Source organism: Myxocyprinus asiaticus, chromosome 44 (genome assembly GCF_019703515.2).
Source record: "Myxocyprinus asiaticus isolate MX2 ecotype Aquarium Trade chromosome 44, UBuf_Myxa_2, whole genome shotgun sequence".
Taxonomy (NCBI): domain Eukaryota; kingdom Metazoa; phylum Chordata; class Actinopteri; order Cypriniformes; family Catostomidae; genus Myxocyprinus; species Myxocyprinus asiaticus.
Window position 1 is genome coordinate 13694126 of NC_059387.1, and position 18213 is coordinate 13712338.

The 18213-nt window shown below is 37.0% G+C and overlaps 1 protein-coding gene across 5 annotated transcripts in view; it reads right to left on the bottom strand.

Moving 5' to 3' along the window:
• Window positions 1–18213, bottom strand: part of LOC127434713 (dnaJ homolog subfamily C member 13-like) — a 73318-nt gene that overhangs the window by 40760 nt on the left and 14345 nt on the right. For all 5 annotated transcript variants that reach the window (XR_007896075.1, XM_051687618.1, XM_051687617.1 and 2 more), the window contains exons 3-10: window positions 13373–13448; window positions 12715–12864; window positions 9092–9133; window positions 8473–8673; window positions 2802–3008; window positions 2488–2583; window positions 2008–2099; window positions 1705–1871 (exon numbers count right to left, since the gene is read on the bottom strand). Coding sequence is in view for 4 of the 5 variants with exons in the window: in XM_051687618.1 (XP_051543578.1) it covers window positions 1705–1871; window positions 2008–2099; window positions 2488–2583; window positions 2802–3008; window positions 8473–8673; window positions 9092–9133; window positions 12715–12864; window positions 13373–13448 (1031 nt within the window). In the remaining variant the exon portion in view is untranslated. The remainder of the gene's footprint in view (window positions 1–1704; window positions 1872–2007; window positions 2100–2487; window positions 2584–2801; window positions 3009–8472; window positions 8674–9091; window positions 9134–12714; window positions 12865–13372; window positions 13449–18213) is intronic.

Below are 18213 nucleotides of genomic sequence, written 5' to 3' on the forward strand. Positions count from 1 at the left end.
TTTTACAATTTAAAATAACTTTTCTATTTGAATATATTATAAAATGCAATTTATTCCTGTGATCAAAGCTGAATTTTCAGCATCATTACTGCAGTCTTCAGTGTCACATGATCCTTCAGAAATCATTCTAATATGCTGATTTTCTAATATGGGCATATTTACAGCACATTTTACACATTTATACCCGAACAGATATTTGCAAGCACAAGGTTCGTTGATAATAGTGTGGCAGCATAAACACTAGTTAAAATATAATCTAAACATTCATATTATTTTTATATCATATTATATATCATATTTATATCATCCAGCATACAATTTAAATACCTGTTTTAGCCGAAACAACATTTAACTGTAACTAAAACTTGCCCATTAGGACATATACTCCGAATACTGGCTGGCAAGTCTGGAAATACTCCAACTAGTAAAATATGTACATGTTTATATAAAATCGCATGTCAACTAATGTAAGTAAAGACTTACTCATCCGGAATTGTATCCTCGGCTGGATCAAGTCGCTCTTCAAAATGCAAACATTCCTCGTCGGATTCCCGCTCTTCTTCTGAGGAAAATGTGAACTCTTCTTCACTATCCAGGAGCTTCCTCACCCGTGTAGCGTGCCATCTTCCAAATGCGCAGAAAAGCGAATGTACTTGATGTTTTTTTAAGGCACTGTTGGGGGGCGTTTACCATTTGCATTGATCGTCTCGGCACATTACCATATGAATAGCGCCCTTTGCCCGTGGGTGTGATCATATTAGCGAAAATTAGCTGAGCCCGGAGAAATTCTACATCGCTTTGTTTCATACAGATTAAACTGCAGGAGAATATTTGTTTTAAATTTGTTTCGTTTTATTTAAAAGTAGACATTTTAAGCTTTCTTTAGACATATGTTTCATATTTGTCTGATAAGTATTCGCGGAGTTTCACTTCATTTTTGTGACGTGTTTCAGAAAGATGCTCGCGGAGACAGAGACGTCTGAAAGCGCACCCTGTTTATTTTCTTTATTTTACAAAAGCACATGGTTTTGTTGTTATTGTGAGTGTACACAAATAAAAGTAGACCCTTTATAGTTTCTAATGATGTCTTACACTTATCTGTATGCCCAAAAATTACAGAGTATTTTAAGTTGTTTCCGCTGTTATGAGGAAAATATCCAGTGGGACACGCCGACGTGTCCGTCGACCCCTGAGGGTTAAATTGCTTGAAATCATTAAGGAGAAGCTTCACTGATGTTGTGACTGGAAATAGAGTGTATCTGGTCTCCGTTTTAGTGTTCATTTGAGTTCACTGTACTACTCTCTCTGCAATGAGTTTTTGGAAATATTAGATGAACAAGGAGCATACTGACGACTGCAGCAAGGAACAGGACATATATGAGTTCTACAAATCTGATTTCCTGTGGCACAGTGATAAAGAACCCAGTAGGCAGCAGATGACAGCATGTGTTTCTACAAATCACAATGAAATGGGCACATAAACTTGATAATCACACACTGGACAATAGTATGAATCTCACCAAAAAATAAGCTTCATTTTCTTTATGCTAAACGTATTTGCTTTTCTTTTGACTTTGGGATGAAATGTGATCTGTTTCCGTGAGATTCTCCCATTACCTGCACACTAGACGTAAACCAATATTCACTTTCTTTGTGTTTGTGTGTGTGTGTGTGCGCGCGCACATGCACAAGAGACAAACGTACTAGGTGGGGCAGCGAGGAATCTGAGGTGTAAGCTCTCCACCTCCTCACCCACAGGCATGCTGATCAGACCCCACCTCTGCCCTCTTTGAGTGGGAGCCATTTTAACACACACATCCCTGTTCCCAGATGCCCTCACACTGTCTAGCAGACTTGCCAACAGAGAATCCCTAAGGACACAACAAAATGGGAGGAAAATGCTTTTTCACCTTCTGCTGTGCTGAAATCAATACAGTTACTAATATACTGCTGACTGCATTCGACAGAGGAAAATAAAATGAGGTGTTTGAGTGTGTTTGTGGGTACCTTTCTGTGGAGCAGTACTTTCTTATCTGTCCTCGGATGAACTCGATAGTGAACACCTGAGGATTCTCTGAATCACAGATCAAAGCAAATACCTGCACAAGAACACAACACAGTCCAAAAAACTCAGCATATTGTGGTTTTTATTTTCATCCACAAATAATTTCTATTTTTCATGTAATTTTCATGTGATTTTAATGTAAAAACAGACTGACAACAAGCTATCAATAAAAAAAAAATAATAATAATTCTCTATATTAGAGACTATAGTCTTAGTAAAGTACCACATTTTAATTTTAAAGGATTAGTTAATTTCATTTAATATTACTTCATGTTTTTAACTGTCATATTGTGAAATTATCTTGATAACTTTAAATTTTAATACTGAAGATTTAATATCTTAAAACAGTTTTGCACACAAATTAGAAAAGCATTAGCTATTAGTAAGGAAATAAAATGTGAAATGGTTAAATGAACACAGACCTCTTCAAAGGGCTTAACAGTAACTATGTTGTAGGAGGCGGGGTCCCTCTCCACCAGACATGTCTCTGTGAGGGCCAAAATCCTCCTGACAGGCTCCTATGACAAACAGAACAAAAAGTTGAACTCACAAAAAAACAAAAGAAAATGAAAAGTGACAATTCTGAAAAAAGCATGTTAGACTTTGTCTAACAAAGATGAGCCATATAACTTAATCAAAACATTCCAGACTACAGAGAAGCACTGAGAACCCACGGAATGTAATGACAGTGTAATGATTTACATTTTGATAGGGAGTATATTGAAGCATGTCTTACCGCATGACGTGGCGTGATCTTCTGCACAATAAACTCTGTTAGAGAGGTGATGCATTCGTCTGTGCTGTACTTCCCCAGACGCTCGCCAAGAAAGCCCTCGAATGTCAGAATTTCCTTACGGAGACGCAACGTAATCCCGATGAAGTCAGCAGCATGCTCAGTCGCACTGCGAATTATCTCCTCGCGGTGCTCTGATGCAAAAAGATGCTACACAGGGATACAGAAACAGTAAGATTAAAAAATCTGGGGAAAACATCAAACATACAGTTGAAGTCAGAAGTTTACATACACCTTAGCTAAATACATTTAAACTCAGTTTTTCACAATTCCTGACATTAAATCGTAGAAAACTTTCCCTGTCTTAAGTCAGTTAGGATCACTATTTTAAGGATGTGAAATGTCAGAATAATAGTAGAGAGAATTATTTCTTTCAGCTTTTCTTTCTTTCATCACATTCCCTGTGGGTCAGAAGTTTACATACACTTTGTTAGTATTTGGAATTTTGGCCCATTCCTCCAGACAGAACTGGTGTAACTGAGTCAGGTTTCTAGGCATCTTTGCTTGCACACGCTTTTTCAGTTCTTAGGTTCAATCAGTACATAGATTCAAAATTTTATAATGCAAAAAATGCTGTCAATCAGAGCATGTGAGCGGAGCGTTGAGCGCCTTTTTGAAGATTCCGTGCCGCTCGCTCAACCCAGAATGTGCTTTGTGATATGCTGGTTTGGTAATCGGCAAAATAAGCAATAGGCCTGAAGTTATGGAGCTCTAACATTGTTTTAGTGAATTTGCAAACCTTATAACCTAAATAAATGCAAAGTACAAATCAAAGCTAAGAATGAGGAAATCGAATGGGAGTGTGGAGAGACTGTGAGAATTAGCAAATATTCCTTTTGGAGTCGTACACGTTACATTGCCAGAGAGCATGAGGATGTGCTATGTGAACATGGTAGCGCAGCAAAAGGTGAGCTAGTAGGCTACACTACTATTTGGTAATAAATTAATAGATAAGTAAGATATCTTGTCGTTTTGCCATCATGTCAGTGCAGCTGCCAGCTAAATGCAAGCCCAGTTCTGCGGGGTTGCGAAAGTTAGAGTACCCTCAATTTAATATGTAAGATTAATAATACTGTATATTAGCAAAGCATTTTTCCTTGAATCCCGGCGAACACACAAAAAAAATCCCTGCATCAAAACCAATAAACATGTATGAACTTGCAGATCAGTGTGTCCTAATTTGCAGGTGCAGCATTCTGCTTTCATGCCTCCATTGTACAATTGATAATATGATTAGTAAAGATTTCCGCTCTCGCATAGAGAATTTAATTGCGGAATTATCTTACTTAATCGACCAGCTTTCGATTTCTGCTTCGGGATAAAGTGGCACATAACTGCTGGTTAGTTTCCCAAAGCCAAATCCGCACCTTAACCATATGTGAAACGTAAAAAAAACTGACTCTAGATTAGTGTTTGAAGATAACATCATCACTTGCTGCATTCATGCACAGAGAAAAAAATCTATAAATGATTGAACATTAGAAAAAAAAACTTTTCTTAAACTAAGGTAGTGTAATTTGTGAATTAAATAATTTGTATTTGTTTTAGGATCATTAAACATGATTTAATCGAATATATATATTTGAAATCCATGGTTAAACCCTGCTGTACATATAAAGAGTGCATGCACAAGACATGATTGTTTGATGCATATAAAGTCCAGATTCACTTTATAATGCTTTAAAAATATCATGGAAAAACAAAGGGGGCACATGGTATCTACTAATATAATAATTATTATATAAATAACCACAGTCAATTAGATTGCATACAATTCCTTCATATAAAATTTTTGGGAATATTAATAAAGCAACAACACTGAAAAAGAGAAAAACATTCACTGCTCTTTTCTGGATAACTTAATACACCCTTTAAAACTGAACACAAAATTAGGATGAGAAATTGCTCATTTTAATTTACAGACCCAAAGTCTGATAGCATTAAATCAGAAACATATTAATGTATCAAATCAATAATCATTCCGTGGAGACAACGCAACTGAAAAACAATTATGAATTTCACTTTCACCTGCAATTTTTTTCCTGGTACTAGTCCATGTTTTCAATATAGATGTGAGCAGCAATTAACGGGGTTCAAGCGGTTTAAGGCCTTTAAGCACATGTGTAAAAAGGTATTATGTTTTATTTAGCAAGCATGTAACCACCTAGATCAGGGGTGTCAAACTCAGTTCCTGGAGGGCCGCAGCCCTGCAGAGTTTAGTTCCAGCCCTGCTCTAAAATGCCTCCTTGTAATCCTCAAGCACTCCTGAAGACCTTGATTAGTTGCTTCAGGTGTGTTTAATTAAGGTTGGAGCTAAACTCTGCTGGACTGTGGCCCTCCAGTTTGAAACCCCTGACTTAGATCATAGATGGAATAGACCAAATTAATAGGGTTCAAGCAGTTTAAGGCCTTTAAGCACATGCGTAAAAAGGTATTATATTTAGCAAGCATGTAACCACCTAGATCATAGATGGAATAGACCATTTACAGCCAATACAAGCAATTTACTAAGGAAATACATGGTTTTTAAAGCTTTTTAAAGCTCATAGCGCCACCTATGGTCCGATCTCCTTAAAAGTCTGCATGCTTGTTTAGAATCATATGTTGCATGTGCTCAGCTAATTTCGTGAAGTTCTGAGTTTTTGTTTAGGAATTATGGGTATATTTGTACACTTGACCACGCCCATTTTCTAAATGACACCGTTATAGCTACCAAAGGGTAAAGGGTGTCCGATTTCTTTCAAATTTCTCACAGACCTCTAGGGCCAGGAGTTGAACAGGCCCACCAAGTTTTGCATCGATCAGCCTCTGGTAACTTTGTCTAATAGGTGCTCAAACTTCATTGGCCGATGGCGGCCATGTTTTTTGAGATATGCCAATGTCCTCATAGACAGTCATGGCACCTTGGACAAAGACACTGCATGTCGAATCAGACTAACAGTTGCGTAGTTAAGAGTTCTTTTCATGTTTTTTTCCTGTTATAGTGCCACCAAGTGGCCAAACTCCCCGTTTGTTTTTTACTGTGACCTCAGATTGAGCTCATACACATGTGTACCGAATTTGGTGAAAATATCTCATTTCGTTCGCCGTTATAGCCATTTTAGTAAAAATGGCCCACCCTTTTCTAACGTTTTGGCACCCCTTGTCAACTTTTTTTTTTATAATTATTGATAATCAGACTCCAGAGTATATTTCTGCACTGGTTTGCTTCCGATCGGGTGAAAAACCTAGGACTAGTTCGCAAAAGTAGGTTTTTAACATTATCTGAAATATTTACAGAACGGTTTGACAGACACCAATGCTTCTTGAGGCAAAGTTGTTTAGAATGAGAAGAGCTATCAGGTGATATATATTACTTCTGATTTTTCACAACACTGCATTATATACAACCATTAACACCTACAAAAATCGTGACAGCACCACCTAGTGGCCGATTTTTTTAAAACTTTGCACAACCCTCTCAGACCAAGAGTCAAATAGGTCCACCAAGTTTCGTTCCGATCGGTCATTGTTAACCTTGTGTAATAGCTGCTGAAATCTGAGACAAAGACAATGTATGCAAATTTTGAAGTCAATAGGATTAACCGTTTCATAGTTACAGCCATTTTCATGTTTTTTTTGGTATTATAGCGCCACCATGTGGCAAAACCACGCCAACTTTTCTGGGTGACCAAAGATTGACCTCTTACATAAGCATGCCAAGTTTGGTGAAGATTTATAATTTTCTTCAAGAGTTATAGCCATTTACGTCAAATTGGCCACTCCTACTTGTGATGTTTTCGCATACCGTAGCTAGCTCGAGTCTAAAGTTCAAACTTTTTTTGATAACTTTTGATATCGAGACTCCATAGAATCATTTGGCACTGTTTTGGTCCCGATCGGACAAAAAAACCTAGGACTAGTTCGCAAAAGTAGGTTTTATGAAAAATCCAAGATGACGGAAAATGTGTATAGGCGGAAATGAAATCGGAGATATACGTTTTGTTTGGTTTGAGCCAAGGATTCCAGTTGTATAAAGCACTTGATTCTACGACAATGGTCTAGATGTTATGAGCAGTTTCGCGTTTTTGATCGCTGTAGCGCCCCCATTGACTGATTTCGCCGAGTCTGAGTTTCTGAGTAGCGAGCAAAACTACTACCATCTGACCAAGTTTCAAGTCTCTAGGCCTTACGGTTTGCTCTGCCCGATCAGTTTTATGTCGGAATAATAATAATAATAATAATAATAAAAATCTTAACAATTACAATAGGGTTTCAGAGCAAAGCACTTGAACCCCTAAAAATCGTAACAATTACAATAGGGTTTCAGCGCTAAGCGCTTGAACCCCTAATAATACTAATAAAAATCTTAACAATTACAGTAGGGTTTCAGCGCTAAGCGCTTGGACCCCTAATAATCAAAATCTTAACAATTACAATAGGGTTTCAGTGCTAAGCGCTTGAATACCTAATAATAATAATAATAATAATAAAAATCTTAACAATTACAATAGGGTTTCAGCACTAAGTGCTTGAACCCCTAATAATACTAATAAAAATCTTAACAATTACAATAGGGTTTCAGTGCTAAGTGCTTGAACCCCTAATTATTGCCATAAACGTCTCGAACAAACTTTAAAGTTGAAAAGATTGTGGTTTTCTGGGTCGGTTTTATCACTCGGGTCCAGTTTAAACTGAAAAGCGCAAATCTGCGCGTATGCGAGTTTCCGTGCCAACGCACATATGTTTTATCACTTGTAGAGGTGTGTTCGATGACTTGTTTAAAGTAAATAATGGTAATTTAGAACTGATTTTTTTTTTAAGGTATTATTTGATGTTGATGACATATTTGCTAACAGAGAAATATTTGACTGATTACAAATGATAAGGAAGGTCTGGTTGACCTGATTATCTAACAGCTGTTGTAAACCAGTCCAAAATAAACAGCGAGATTTTATATACAAAAACACAACAATACAATCACACAATTTCAGATGTGTACATTACTAATCATTTGATAATTTAATAGATGTCGGCCTATAGTCTATATTTCACCCAGAGGGGCACCTCAGCCCATGTGGGCAAAGGGGCAGTTGCTTGGGCCACTGTAGCTACCCCCGTGTACCTGTTTGTAACCAAGTATACTACAAAGAAATGTAATGTCGGAGCGGGATTTGAGCAGACGTTTATTTACCGGTGAGCATGAGCGGGTTATTGAGCGGAGTGTCAATCCGCTCCGCTTCGCTCACATGCTCTGCTGTCAATTGAGCTTAACATGTATTGAACCCAGAATTCCTTTAAAACAGCATACATTTTCTTGAGAAGCAAATGTGTACAGTAGGATAATAAGACTTGTTTTCAGAGAATACATCTTGAATTAATTTTTTTTTCTCACACCATTTGCAAATAGCTTTTTTTTTTTTTTTTTTTTTTAAAAGCATAAACCTAAATAAATTTTGTTTGATTTTTGCTTAAAAGAAGAATGAACAATTTGCCAATGGGGTGAGAAAAATAAACAAGATCTTTAGATATTTTTTACTGGAAAGCAAGACAATAATACTGATTAAGATAATGACATAGCAGTGTGCATTTATGAAGTTAATTCCTTGTTAGAGTACAGTACAGAAACACACACCAGTCTACTGAAGCCTCCATAAAGGATGCAGAAGCCGCCCTGGTAGCCAGAGACCTCAGCGAAGCCCTCAACGCAGCGGTAGTCATAGGAACAGATGACCCGGTTGGTGTTGGGGTCAATCTGATCAATGCCCCCTGGCGTCACTTCTAAACACACAGCCTTCCGTGTGTCACTCCAGTGATGCTTATAGCAGTTATAGCGCTGAGGAAACATTGACCAGCCAAACATCAGGATTAGCACCAAATCAAAATACCATCGTGAATAAAAGCTTGCAACCAGTAAGGGAAATCAAAACAGATTCCTTTGAGAAATGAATACCTCTCCTTTAAGCGAGGAATGTTTGGTTATGTCAAGTCGTTTTTATTTGTGTAGCGCTTTTCACAACACACATAATTTCAAAGCAGCTACAGTATATACCGCAGAAAATTATGTTGGGACAGAAAATGATGCAGTAATGTCTGTAATGTCTCAAAGTCCTCATTGAGCAGTTTAAATGAAAAACATGATTGGAATTAATGCTTTTGGGATATTTGTAATAAAACAGGGCACATTCATATTTGAATTTCAGTGTGAAACTGCTTCATTTCAGAAACGGTGCATACGCCCAGGTCATACTCACTCTTCCGGTGATTTTTCCCTCTGAGAAGTCTGTTCTGAATCTCTGTGGAGCAGAAAGAGGGAAGCGTCAGACAAGATCAAATATTAAAAAGACTGGGTCAGTGTATTGAAACCAGTTAGTGAACTGGCATTCATTCTCCACTGAAGGGCGGGCTTGATTTGAGGGGGTCCTGTTCGGCTTCAGAATAGGTGATAGTTCACCCAGAAATTAAAATCCTGTCATCATTTACTCACCCTCATGTTATTCTAAACAGGTAGGCTGTTGATTTTTGTCCATGGAGCATAAAAGGAGATGTTACGGAGAATATTAGCCTCGGTCACCATTCACTTTCATTGCAAAAAATATTTTCGTACAATGAAAGAGAATGGTATTAGCCCTTAGGAGGACAGGGCTGGATTTCTATTTATTTATTTTTTTTATAGTTTTGCATTCCCTCACAATAGTATGCATTCCCTCGCAAATCAATTTTGCATTCCCTCGCAAATAAATTTTGCATTCATTCATAATAGTTTGCATTCTTTTGCAATAAATTTACCATGATAGTTCTACCATGATATTAATAGTAACACCATAGAAATAATACAGGAAAACAAAAATAATGGTAATAAAAATCATAATTTTTTGGTTACAATGGTTTACATGGTAACCTCAAGATTAACCATGATTAATCTATAGCAAAACCATGGTTACTATTTGGATACAGTATACTGTATTAAAACCATGATTTCCACCCAAAAAACAAAAAACAAACAAAAAACCATTGTTACTTTCCATAGTTACTACAATATTACTATAGTAAAACCATGGTTTCTGCCAAAAACAACATGGTAAGCCTACTACAGTCAAGGTTACTACAATAATACTTTAGTAAAAACAAGATCTCTGGCAAAAACTATGGTTAATATCCAGGTGTGTGTGTGTGTGTGTATATATATATATATATATATATTATACTGTGTGTGTGTGTGTGTGTGTGTGTGTGTGTGTGTGTGTGTGTGTGTGTGTATATATATATATATATATATATATATATATATATATATATATATATATATATATATATATACACACACACACACACAGGTGCTGGTCATATAATTAGAATATCATCAAAAAGTTGATTTATTTCACTAATTCCATTCAAAAAGTGAAACTTGTATATTATATTCATTCATTACACACAGACTGATATATTTCAAATGTTTATTTCTTTTAATTTTGATGATTATAACTGACAACTAAGGAAAATCCCAAATTCAGTATCTCAGAAAATTAGAATATTGTGAAAAGGTTCAATATTGAAGACACCTGGTGCCACACTCTAATCAGCTAATTAACTCAAAACACCTGCAAAGGCCTTTAAATGGTCTCTCAGTCTAGTTCTGTACGCTACACAATCATGGGGAAGACTGCTAACTTGACAGTTGTCCAAAAGACGACCATTGACACGTTGCACAAGGAGGGCAAGACACAAAAGGTCATTGCAAAAGAGGCTGGCTGTTCACAGAGCTCTGTGTCCAAGCACATTAATAGAGAGGCGAAGGGAAGGAAAAGATGTGGTAGAAAAAATTGTACAAGCAATAGGGATAACCGCACCCTGGAGAGGACTGTGAAACAAAACCCATTCAAAAATGTGGGGGAGAACCACTACGCACAGACGTATGCAAGACATGGGTTTCAGCTGTTGCATTCCTTGTGTCAAGCCACTCTTGAACAACAGACAGCGTCTGAAGCGTCTCGCCTGGGCTAAAGACAAAAAGGACTGGACTGCTGCTGAGTGGTCCAAAGTTATGTTCTCTGATGAAAGTAAATTTTGCATTTCCTTTGGAAATCAGGGTCCCAGAGTCTGGAGGAAGAGAGGAGAGGCACACAATCCACGTTGCTTGAGGTCCAGTGTAAAGTTTCCACAGTCAGTGATGGTTTGGGTTGCCATGTCATCTGCTGGTGTTGGTCCACTGTGTTTTCTGAGGTCCAAGGTCAACGCAGCCGTATACCAGGAAGTTTTAGAGCACTTCATGCTTCCTGCTGCTGACCAACTTTATGGAGATGCAGATTTCATTTTCCAACAGGACTTGGCACCTGCACACAGTGCCAAAGCAACCAGTATCTGGTTTAAGGACCATGGTATCCCTGTTCTTAATTGGCCAGCAAACTCGCCTGACCTTAACCCCATAGAAAATCTATGGGGTATTGTGAAGAGGAAGATGCGATATGCCAGACCCAACAATGCAGAAGAGCTGAAGGCCACTATCAGAGCAACCTGGGCTCTCATAACACCTGAGCAGTGCCACAGACTGATCGACTCCATGCCACGCCGCATTGCTGCAGTAATTCAAGCAAAAGGAGCCCCAACTAAGTATTGAGTGCTGTACATGCTCATACTTTTCATGTTCATACTTTTCAGTTGGCCAAGATTTCTAAAAATCCTTTCTTTGTATTGGTCTTAAGTAATATTCTAATTTTCTGAGATACTGAATTTGGGATTTTCCTTAGTTGTCAGTTATAATCATCAAAATTAAAAGAAATAAACATTTGAAATATATCAGTCTGTGTGTAATGAATGAATATAATATACAAGTTTCACATTTTTAATGGAATTAGTGAAATAAATCAACTTTTTGATGATATTCTAATTATATGACCAGCACCTGTATGTATGTATATATATATATATATAGTATAATATATATATATATATATATATATACATAGTATTATATATATATGTATATATATTATACTATATATATATAGAGAGAGAGTATAATATATATATATATATAGTATAATATATATATATACACACACACACACACACACACACACTCACACAATACCAATCAAAAGTTTTCAAATACTCATTCTTTATTATAATTTATTTTCACATTTTAGAATAATAGTAAAGTCATCAAAACTATGGGAATTATGTTGTGACTAAACAAAATCCAAAATAAATCAAAACTGTGTTATATTTTAGCATCTTCAAAGTAGTCACCCTTTGCCTAGAATTTGCAGACATATACTCTTGACATTTTCTCAACCAACTTCTTGAGGTATCACCCTGGGATGCTTTTTAAACATTATTGAAGGAGTTCCCATCTATGTTAGGCACTTATTGTCTGCTTTTCTTTATTATTTGGTCCAAGTCATCAATTTCAAAAACTTGTTTTTTTTAATAAAAATTTAGTTTAATATTTCGTATTTTAAATTAATTTTAAGTAATCTTGAGGCCCCCTTGGAAGTGTGCTGAGGCCCCCTAGTGGGTCCCGGCGACCTGGTTAAGAACCACTGCTCTAAGGGGCTCCATAGAATGGTGAATGAACGAGGCTTATATTCCCGCAAACATCTCCTTTTGTGTTCCACAGAAGAAAACAGTCAAACATATTTGAAACGAAATGAGGGTGAGTAAAAGATACGAAATTTTTCATTTGTGGAAATGTCCCATTAATATGTCCTAATAGGAACACCAGGATATCACAGCAACAACAGGTACATACAGTATTTGGCTATGTAATTGCACAGCAAGTATTCAATTAAAATGAGTTAATGTCTTTGGTTGTTCATTTAATATAAATGAGAGAAAATGAAAGAGGAGAACAAAATGAAAAAAGGGTCTCTCTCACCAGTGCTTCTGTGAGCAGCTCTGTCCGATGCTCCGTGGAAAACTTGAGAGTTTCTGACTTCTTGCCACTGCCCTTCCGGAAAGTAAGGTTGAACTCTGTGCCCTGGCCTTTACCCACCGGAGCAATGCCACAAATATCTCCATAAGGCCACTAGAGGAGAAGAAAAAAGAGAGAATGTGAGAGTGACCAAACAGGGGGAGACAGACAGACACAATATTTAAGAAATGTTCAATGTTTAAAGACATGAAACATGATTTTATCAATTAAGGATTTGACCGAATCAGGAAAAGTGGGCTATAATATAATATTATATATATATATATATATATATATATATATATATATATATATATATATATATATATATATATAAGCCTTGCAGAAAAGAAAAGCCATTTCACATGCAGACTATCATGTGTATGGTATAACGTGCACTCATGAATCTTGCTTTCTTGCTTGAATCTTAAAAAGTGTCAATTTCAATTTCATGTTGTCTTGAAGGCCTAAGTCATATCAGTGAAACTGTAAAATGGACAATGCTCTCAAAGATAAGCAAAAACATTGGCCTCTGAGTATGCATATATTCTAATCTATCATCACTGTTGGTCAAATACTGCATATTAACTACTGAAATCACACAGAGGGAAAGATGGAGTACCTGGTTTGTAACTTCTAGCGTGGTGGGATTGTATGTGGTGATGCCATGAGTCCCCACTGAGAAAACACGCTTGTACCTGAGGAAACACAAAACACACATATTTTCAACATTCCCATTTTATTTTCCTTTGGTATTTAAGGCATACTTTATTTCAAAAATAAAACAGGTTTATCAGAACTGAACAGGCATCTTGGTACTATCTTACAGAATAAGGCAAGAATGAATCAAACACTTGTTATAATTTGAGACGGGGCAGCAAGTTCAGACCCAAGCCATCTGAAAAGGCAGACACGGTCGATGATCGCATTGTTATCTGTCTCTGAGTCCGAAAATTTTGCCCACAGACAATCTGAGCATATGTCAGTAATTAGACAGGAATGTGTTTGAGTGCAGGAAAAGAAAGTAAAAAGGATAAAGAGAGAGACAAAGTGAGACAAGGTAGATTTAGAAAAAAACCCAGTGCTGATTTCACTATGAATGAACCGCAGAGTTCATGATACACAAGGAGGGCTGAAATGAATAACAGACTGTGTGTGAATGTGTACTGCCTCACAGTAAGAGAGAGAGAGAAATAGAATAAAAGTTTTCCCTTTGCATTGAAGGCCTTAGGACGTGAACGCTTTTGCTTTCTAACCTGTTTGTGCTAGCCATCTCCCTCATACTACTTTCTATGTCTCAATGAGTTTTGCAGCTGTGTGTCGTCTATCAGAGACCTTGATGATCATTTCATTCTTGTAGAAAGGAAGGCATGTTCTATCCTAATCTTTCCTCACTCCCAAGAAAATGCTGATACATTATTAGGGGGGATATTTATGTCACTGGAGAATGTTTGTCTGTGAATAAAGGCATTTTTGACCCAAAATGTGCCTAAAAAGTCAATCTTCAGATTTCACTGGCCAGTGATTGTGTAGTATAACGGAGAAGTTTAGCAGCGAGATTCTTTCACTGCATGTTCAGAGTAAAAGTTTGGTTTGAAAAGTTCTGTGTAATGTGTGTCCAAAGATGAGATCCACACAATCCATTTGTCATAGAATAATATCTCTTTTAATATCCTTTCCCAATGTGCTCTAGGTCCTCATGGTTGCGTAGTGACTCGGGTGGCGGAGGACAAATCTCAGTTGCCTCCGCGTCTGATACCGTCAATCTGCGCATCTCATCACGTGGCTTGTTGAGTGCGTTACCACGGAGACCTAGCGCGTGTGGAGGCTTCACGCTATTCTCTACGGCATCCACGCACAACTCACCACATGCCCCACCGAGAGCAAGAACCACATTACAGCGATCACAAGGAGGTTAACCCAACGTGACTCTACCCACCCTAACAACCGGGCCAACTGGTTGCTTAGGAAGCCTGACTGGAGTCACTCAGCACACCCTGGATTCCAATTTGCGACTCCAGGTGTGGTAGTCAGCATCTTTACTTGCTGAGCTACACAGGCCCCGTCCCTCCTTTTCTTCAAAAGCAAAAACAAAAAAGTCTGTTACAGTAAGGCACTTACATTGGAAGTGAATGGGGGCAAATTTTTGAACGTAAAAATACTGTTTCAAAAGAATAGCCACAAGATGTAAACAATATGCATGTTAACATGATTTTAGTGTGATAAAATCACTTACTACATCTTTTCTGTGTAAAGTTACAGCCAATTTTACAACTTCAATACGCGAATGGAGCGATTTCGCATGTTCGAGTCACGTCATTCGCGCATTTTTGCAATGACTTTGTATGTAATCGCGCCGCGCGAAATGCTCGCTTCGCGTTGTATGTGAACGCACCATAAGAGGGGGTACTGTGAGTGATTTAACTAAACGAGATGAAAAGAAAGCAGCTTACTCTGAAGATAATGTTTGCTGGAGCTTAGCCCAGCACAGACAGATAGAAAAGACAGTGTATCTATGTGCATATGGATGTGTCTTTAAAAATAAGGCAGGCTGTTTATCCTGTATTCATTTAGAGAGTGTCCTTTGCAAATCACATGTTTGTGAGTGAATGGAAAGTTTTCAACACCATCTCAACTGCTACATAGTGCATGCTGACAAACAGTGTAAGAAGCTTTTTATAAGTGTAAAAAGATCAATCCAATTATCACGGAAAGAAATTTGGTTAGTTATTTTGCATTTTTTAGCTAATTTTGCTTAAAAAGTGCACTCAGTATTTTTTCCTATTAAAAAATTTTACTCCCAAAGAAATTAATAGTAATTTTGAAACATATGTATAAAATCATGACCACTCACATGAGATGAGGACTCTAGTCCTATCAGTAACCTTATAAAAGCTGTTTTATTCTGCATGAGGCAGGGGCGCCCTAAACGGTTTTAGGATCACATGACCAGCTGAATACTACTCGTTTAATCTCAGTAACCATCTTGTTACTGGACACTTGGACACGCTTGGATTAAATTAATCATGGCTAACTCTGAATACTGAATTTCTTTACTGTCATCTGTAACTGAAAACTTGATTTTGAATGATCCTGCATCCACACCACTAGGTGTCACTGTAAGTCCAAGATGACACAAAAAAAAAGTTACTGAGTGCACCTTTAAAACATTTTAACTCTTGACAGTCCAGAAAAATAATGACTTAAGAACTTGTGCTAATGTTTCTTTGATTCGTTCGTCACACTGGAAATGGAGGGTCAGGTAAAGTGCATTGCATTACGTGGTACATTACTCAGTGTGGAGTGCTCTGTTGTACACTGCACATTTCAGAAAATGTAGCACGTCATCTGGGTATTCTATGACTGCGTCCGATACTTCCCTACTATACAGTATGCCAAAAGCAGTGTCAATGGAGTAGGATGTCCGAATCCACAGTGTTCAAAAACAGTAGATGTGAAACATTCCATAGGCCATAGGCCTACTACATCCGCCAAGATTTTAAAGTGAGTTTCTACATTTTTCTATCCCATAATGCCCCCGAAGCAGGGAAGACGTCATATTCAAAATGCAGAATAAAAAAAAAAGGTGGAGAACCCTCAGTCTGGTGGCTCTTTTCAACAATAAGCACTATATAGAGTACAAAGTTATTTCTTTGTGGTTAAATTGTGCTTATTTAACAAAACCAGAGTAGAATTTTTTCAAAGCTGTTGTTTCTACGTCATATATTTGGGTCAGTGGACAATGCCCACATTCCCGGGTGAAGTATGTCCAGGAATGTATTTATGCTACTTGCCTGAATGCAGGTTCAGAAAATACAAGGTTCTAGGTATGCCGTGGGAAAACAGGGAGTGCAAGAAACTGAAGCAAACTAAAGGATCATGTACCGTTAACAACCATTGCATTAGCCTAAAGTCTTTTTAGCTTTCAAAAAATGTTCAACCTTGTGTTACCTTATAATTAGAGCTGCAACTAACAATTATTTTGATAATCGATTAATCTTTGATTAATTGGATAAAAACTAAATTGTATTTCCTGTATTTGATAAAAATATGATTTATTTTTTAAAACAATTTATAAAGGCCATTAGGATTTGGTTCGATTTACAGTACTGAATTCATAATTCTATACACATAAAACTTTAAGCAAAGCCTGAATCAAAAGTTCAGTTTGATTTTTTTTATTATTATTTCTTTCAGGACATATTCAAAACAGTTTCATTTCTTTACTTGTAAAACTTAACCAAAAGTTTTGTTCATTAATGAGTAAGATGAGTCTCTCGCTCTCTCTCTCTCTCTCTCTCTCGATCTCTTGAACTGCCATCTCCAGCTCCCCACCGATTAGTTGACTCAGCACCAGCCGGCCCGGCCACGCCCTCCTCCTCATCACAAGTGGGAATAAAAATCAACCCAGCAGTGGGCAATTGTGCCACCAGAATAGAAATATGAATAATTCTGCCCAGCTTTAAATGATATAATTATGTTAGATACACATATGCTTGTACTGTACACTGTTACTGATTACATAAACTTTAGTATTTTAAAGCTGCACTATGTAAGATCTTTTGGATAAAAATGAACAAATTGCCATTACTGATTAAGTACATAAACAATCAAAACAAGTGTTCAAAACAATGTCCTTACCTTACCCAGATTCATTTCGGTAAGCCTATAAAAATAATTTGTATTTTGAGCTGTCGGGTCGGCTTTGGCGTGAAATCGCTGGCTTATGTCGTTCCTCTTTGCGTCATGACATCATGTCCGTAAACACAGGAAAGAAGTGCTGGCTGTCACGTGTTCTGGTTGAGGACACTGTTTAGTTCAGTCAGTCACAATCACACAGTTCAGGATGGCATCGCTGCAGTCTGAATGGATGTTTATCTGTTATCCATTTGGCGAAGTTGTTTACCTGCTATAATGCTTTGAATTGGATACAGTATGTTGTCTGGTAGGGTTGTCAAGCTTTTGAATTAAACGTTTCACATATGTTTACCGATCGTGATGTAGTACGTTGTCAGGGGAAGTTACTGTGCATATTTACTAATACGTATGACTTCTGAAATTGACTTCTTGTACATATTGTTTTCATGTTTAATAAAGTATATTTTATCCCCGTTATTGCTCATTTATTTTTTTAGTTTACCGTGTTATTAGGCCTACAGTTTCACTTGATTTATCAACTGCCATGTTCATTTATTTTTTTTTTTGATGAAAATGTCCTTTAAATATAGTCAATATTTCATCATGTTATATTCATTAATTTTAGTCTGTTTTACTCTGACAAAAATGACAACATTTTAGTCAACAGAAATAACAATATATTTTACTTGATGATGACGTGCAAAATGCAAAAAAAAAAAGTCAAATTGTAACAGACCAAACTTTTATCAAACATTCAAATATTTAGAAACAAAATGTATAGGCCTAACTATTTTCTAATGTAAACATATATCAAACATACAGTAT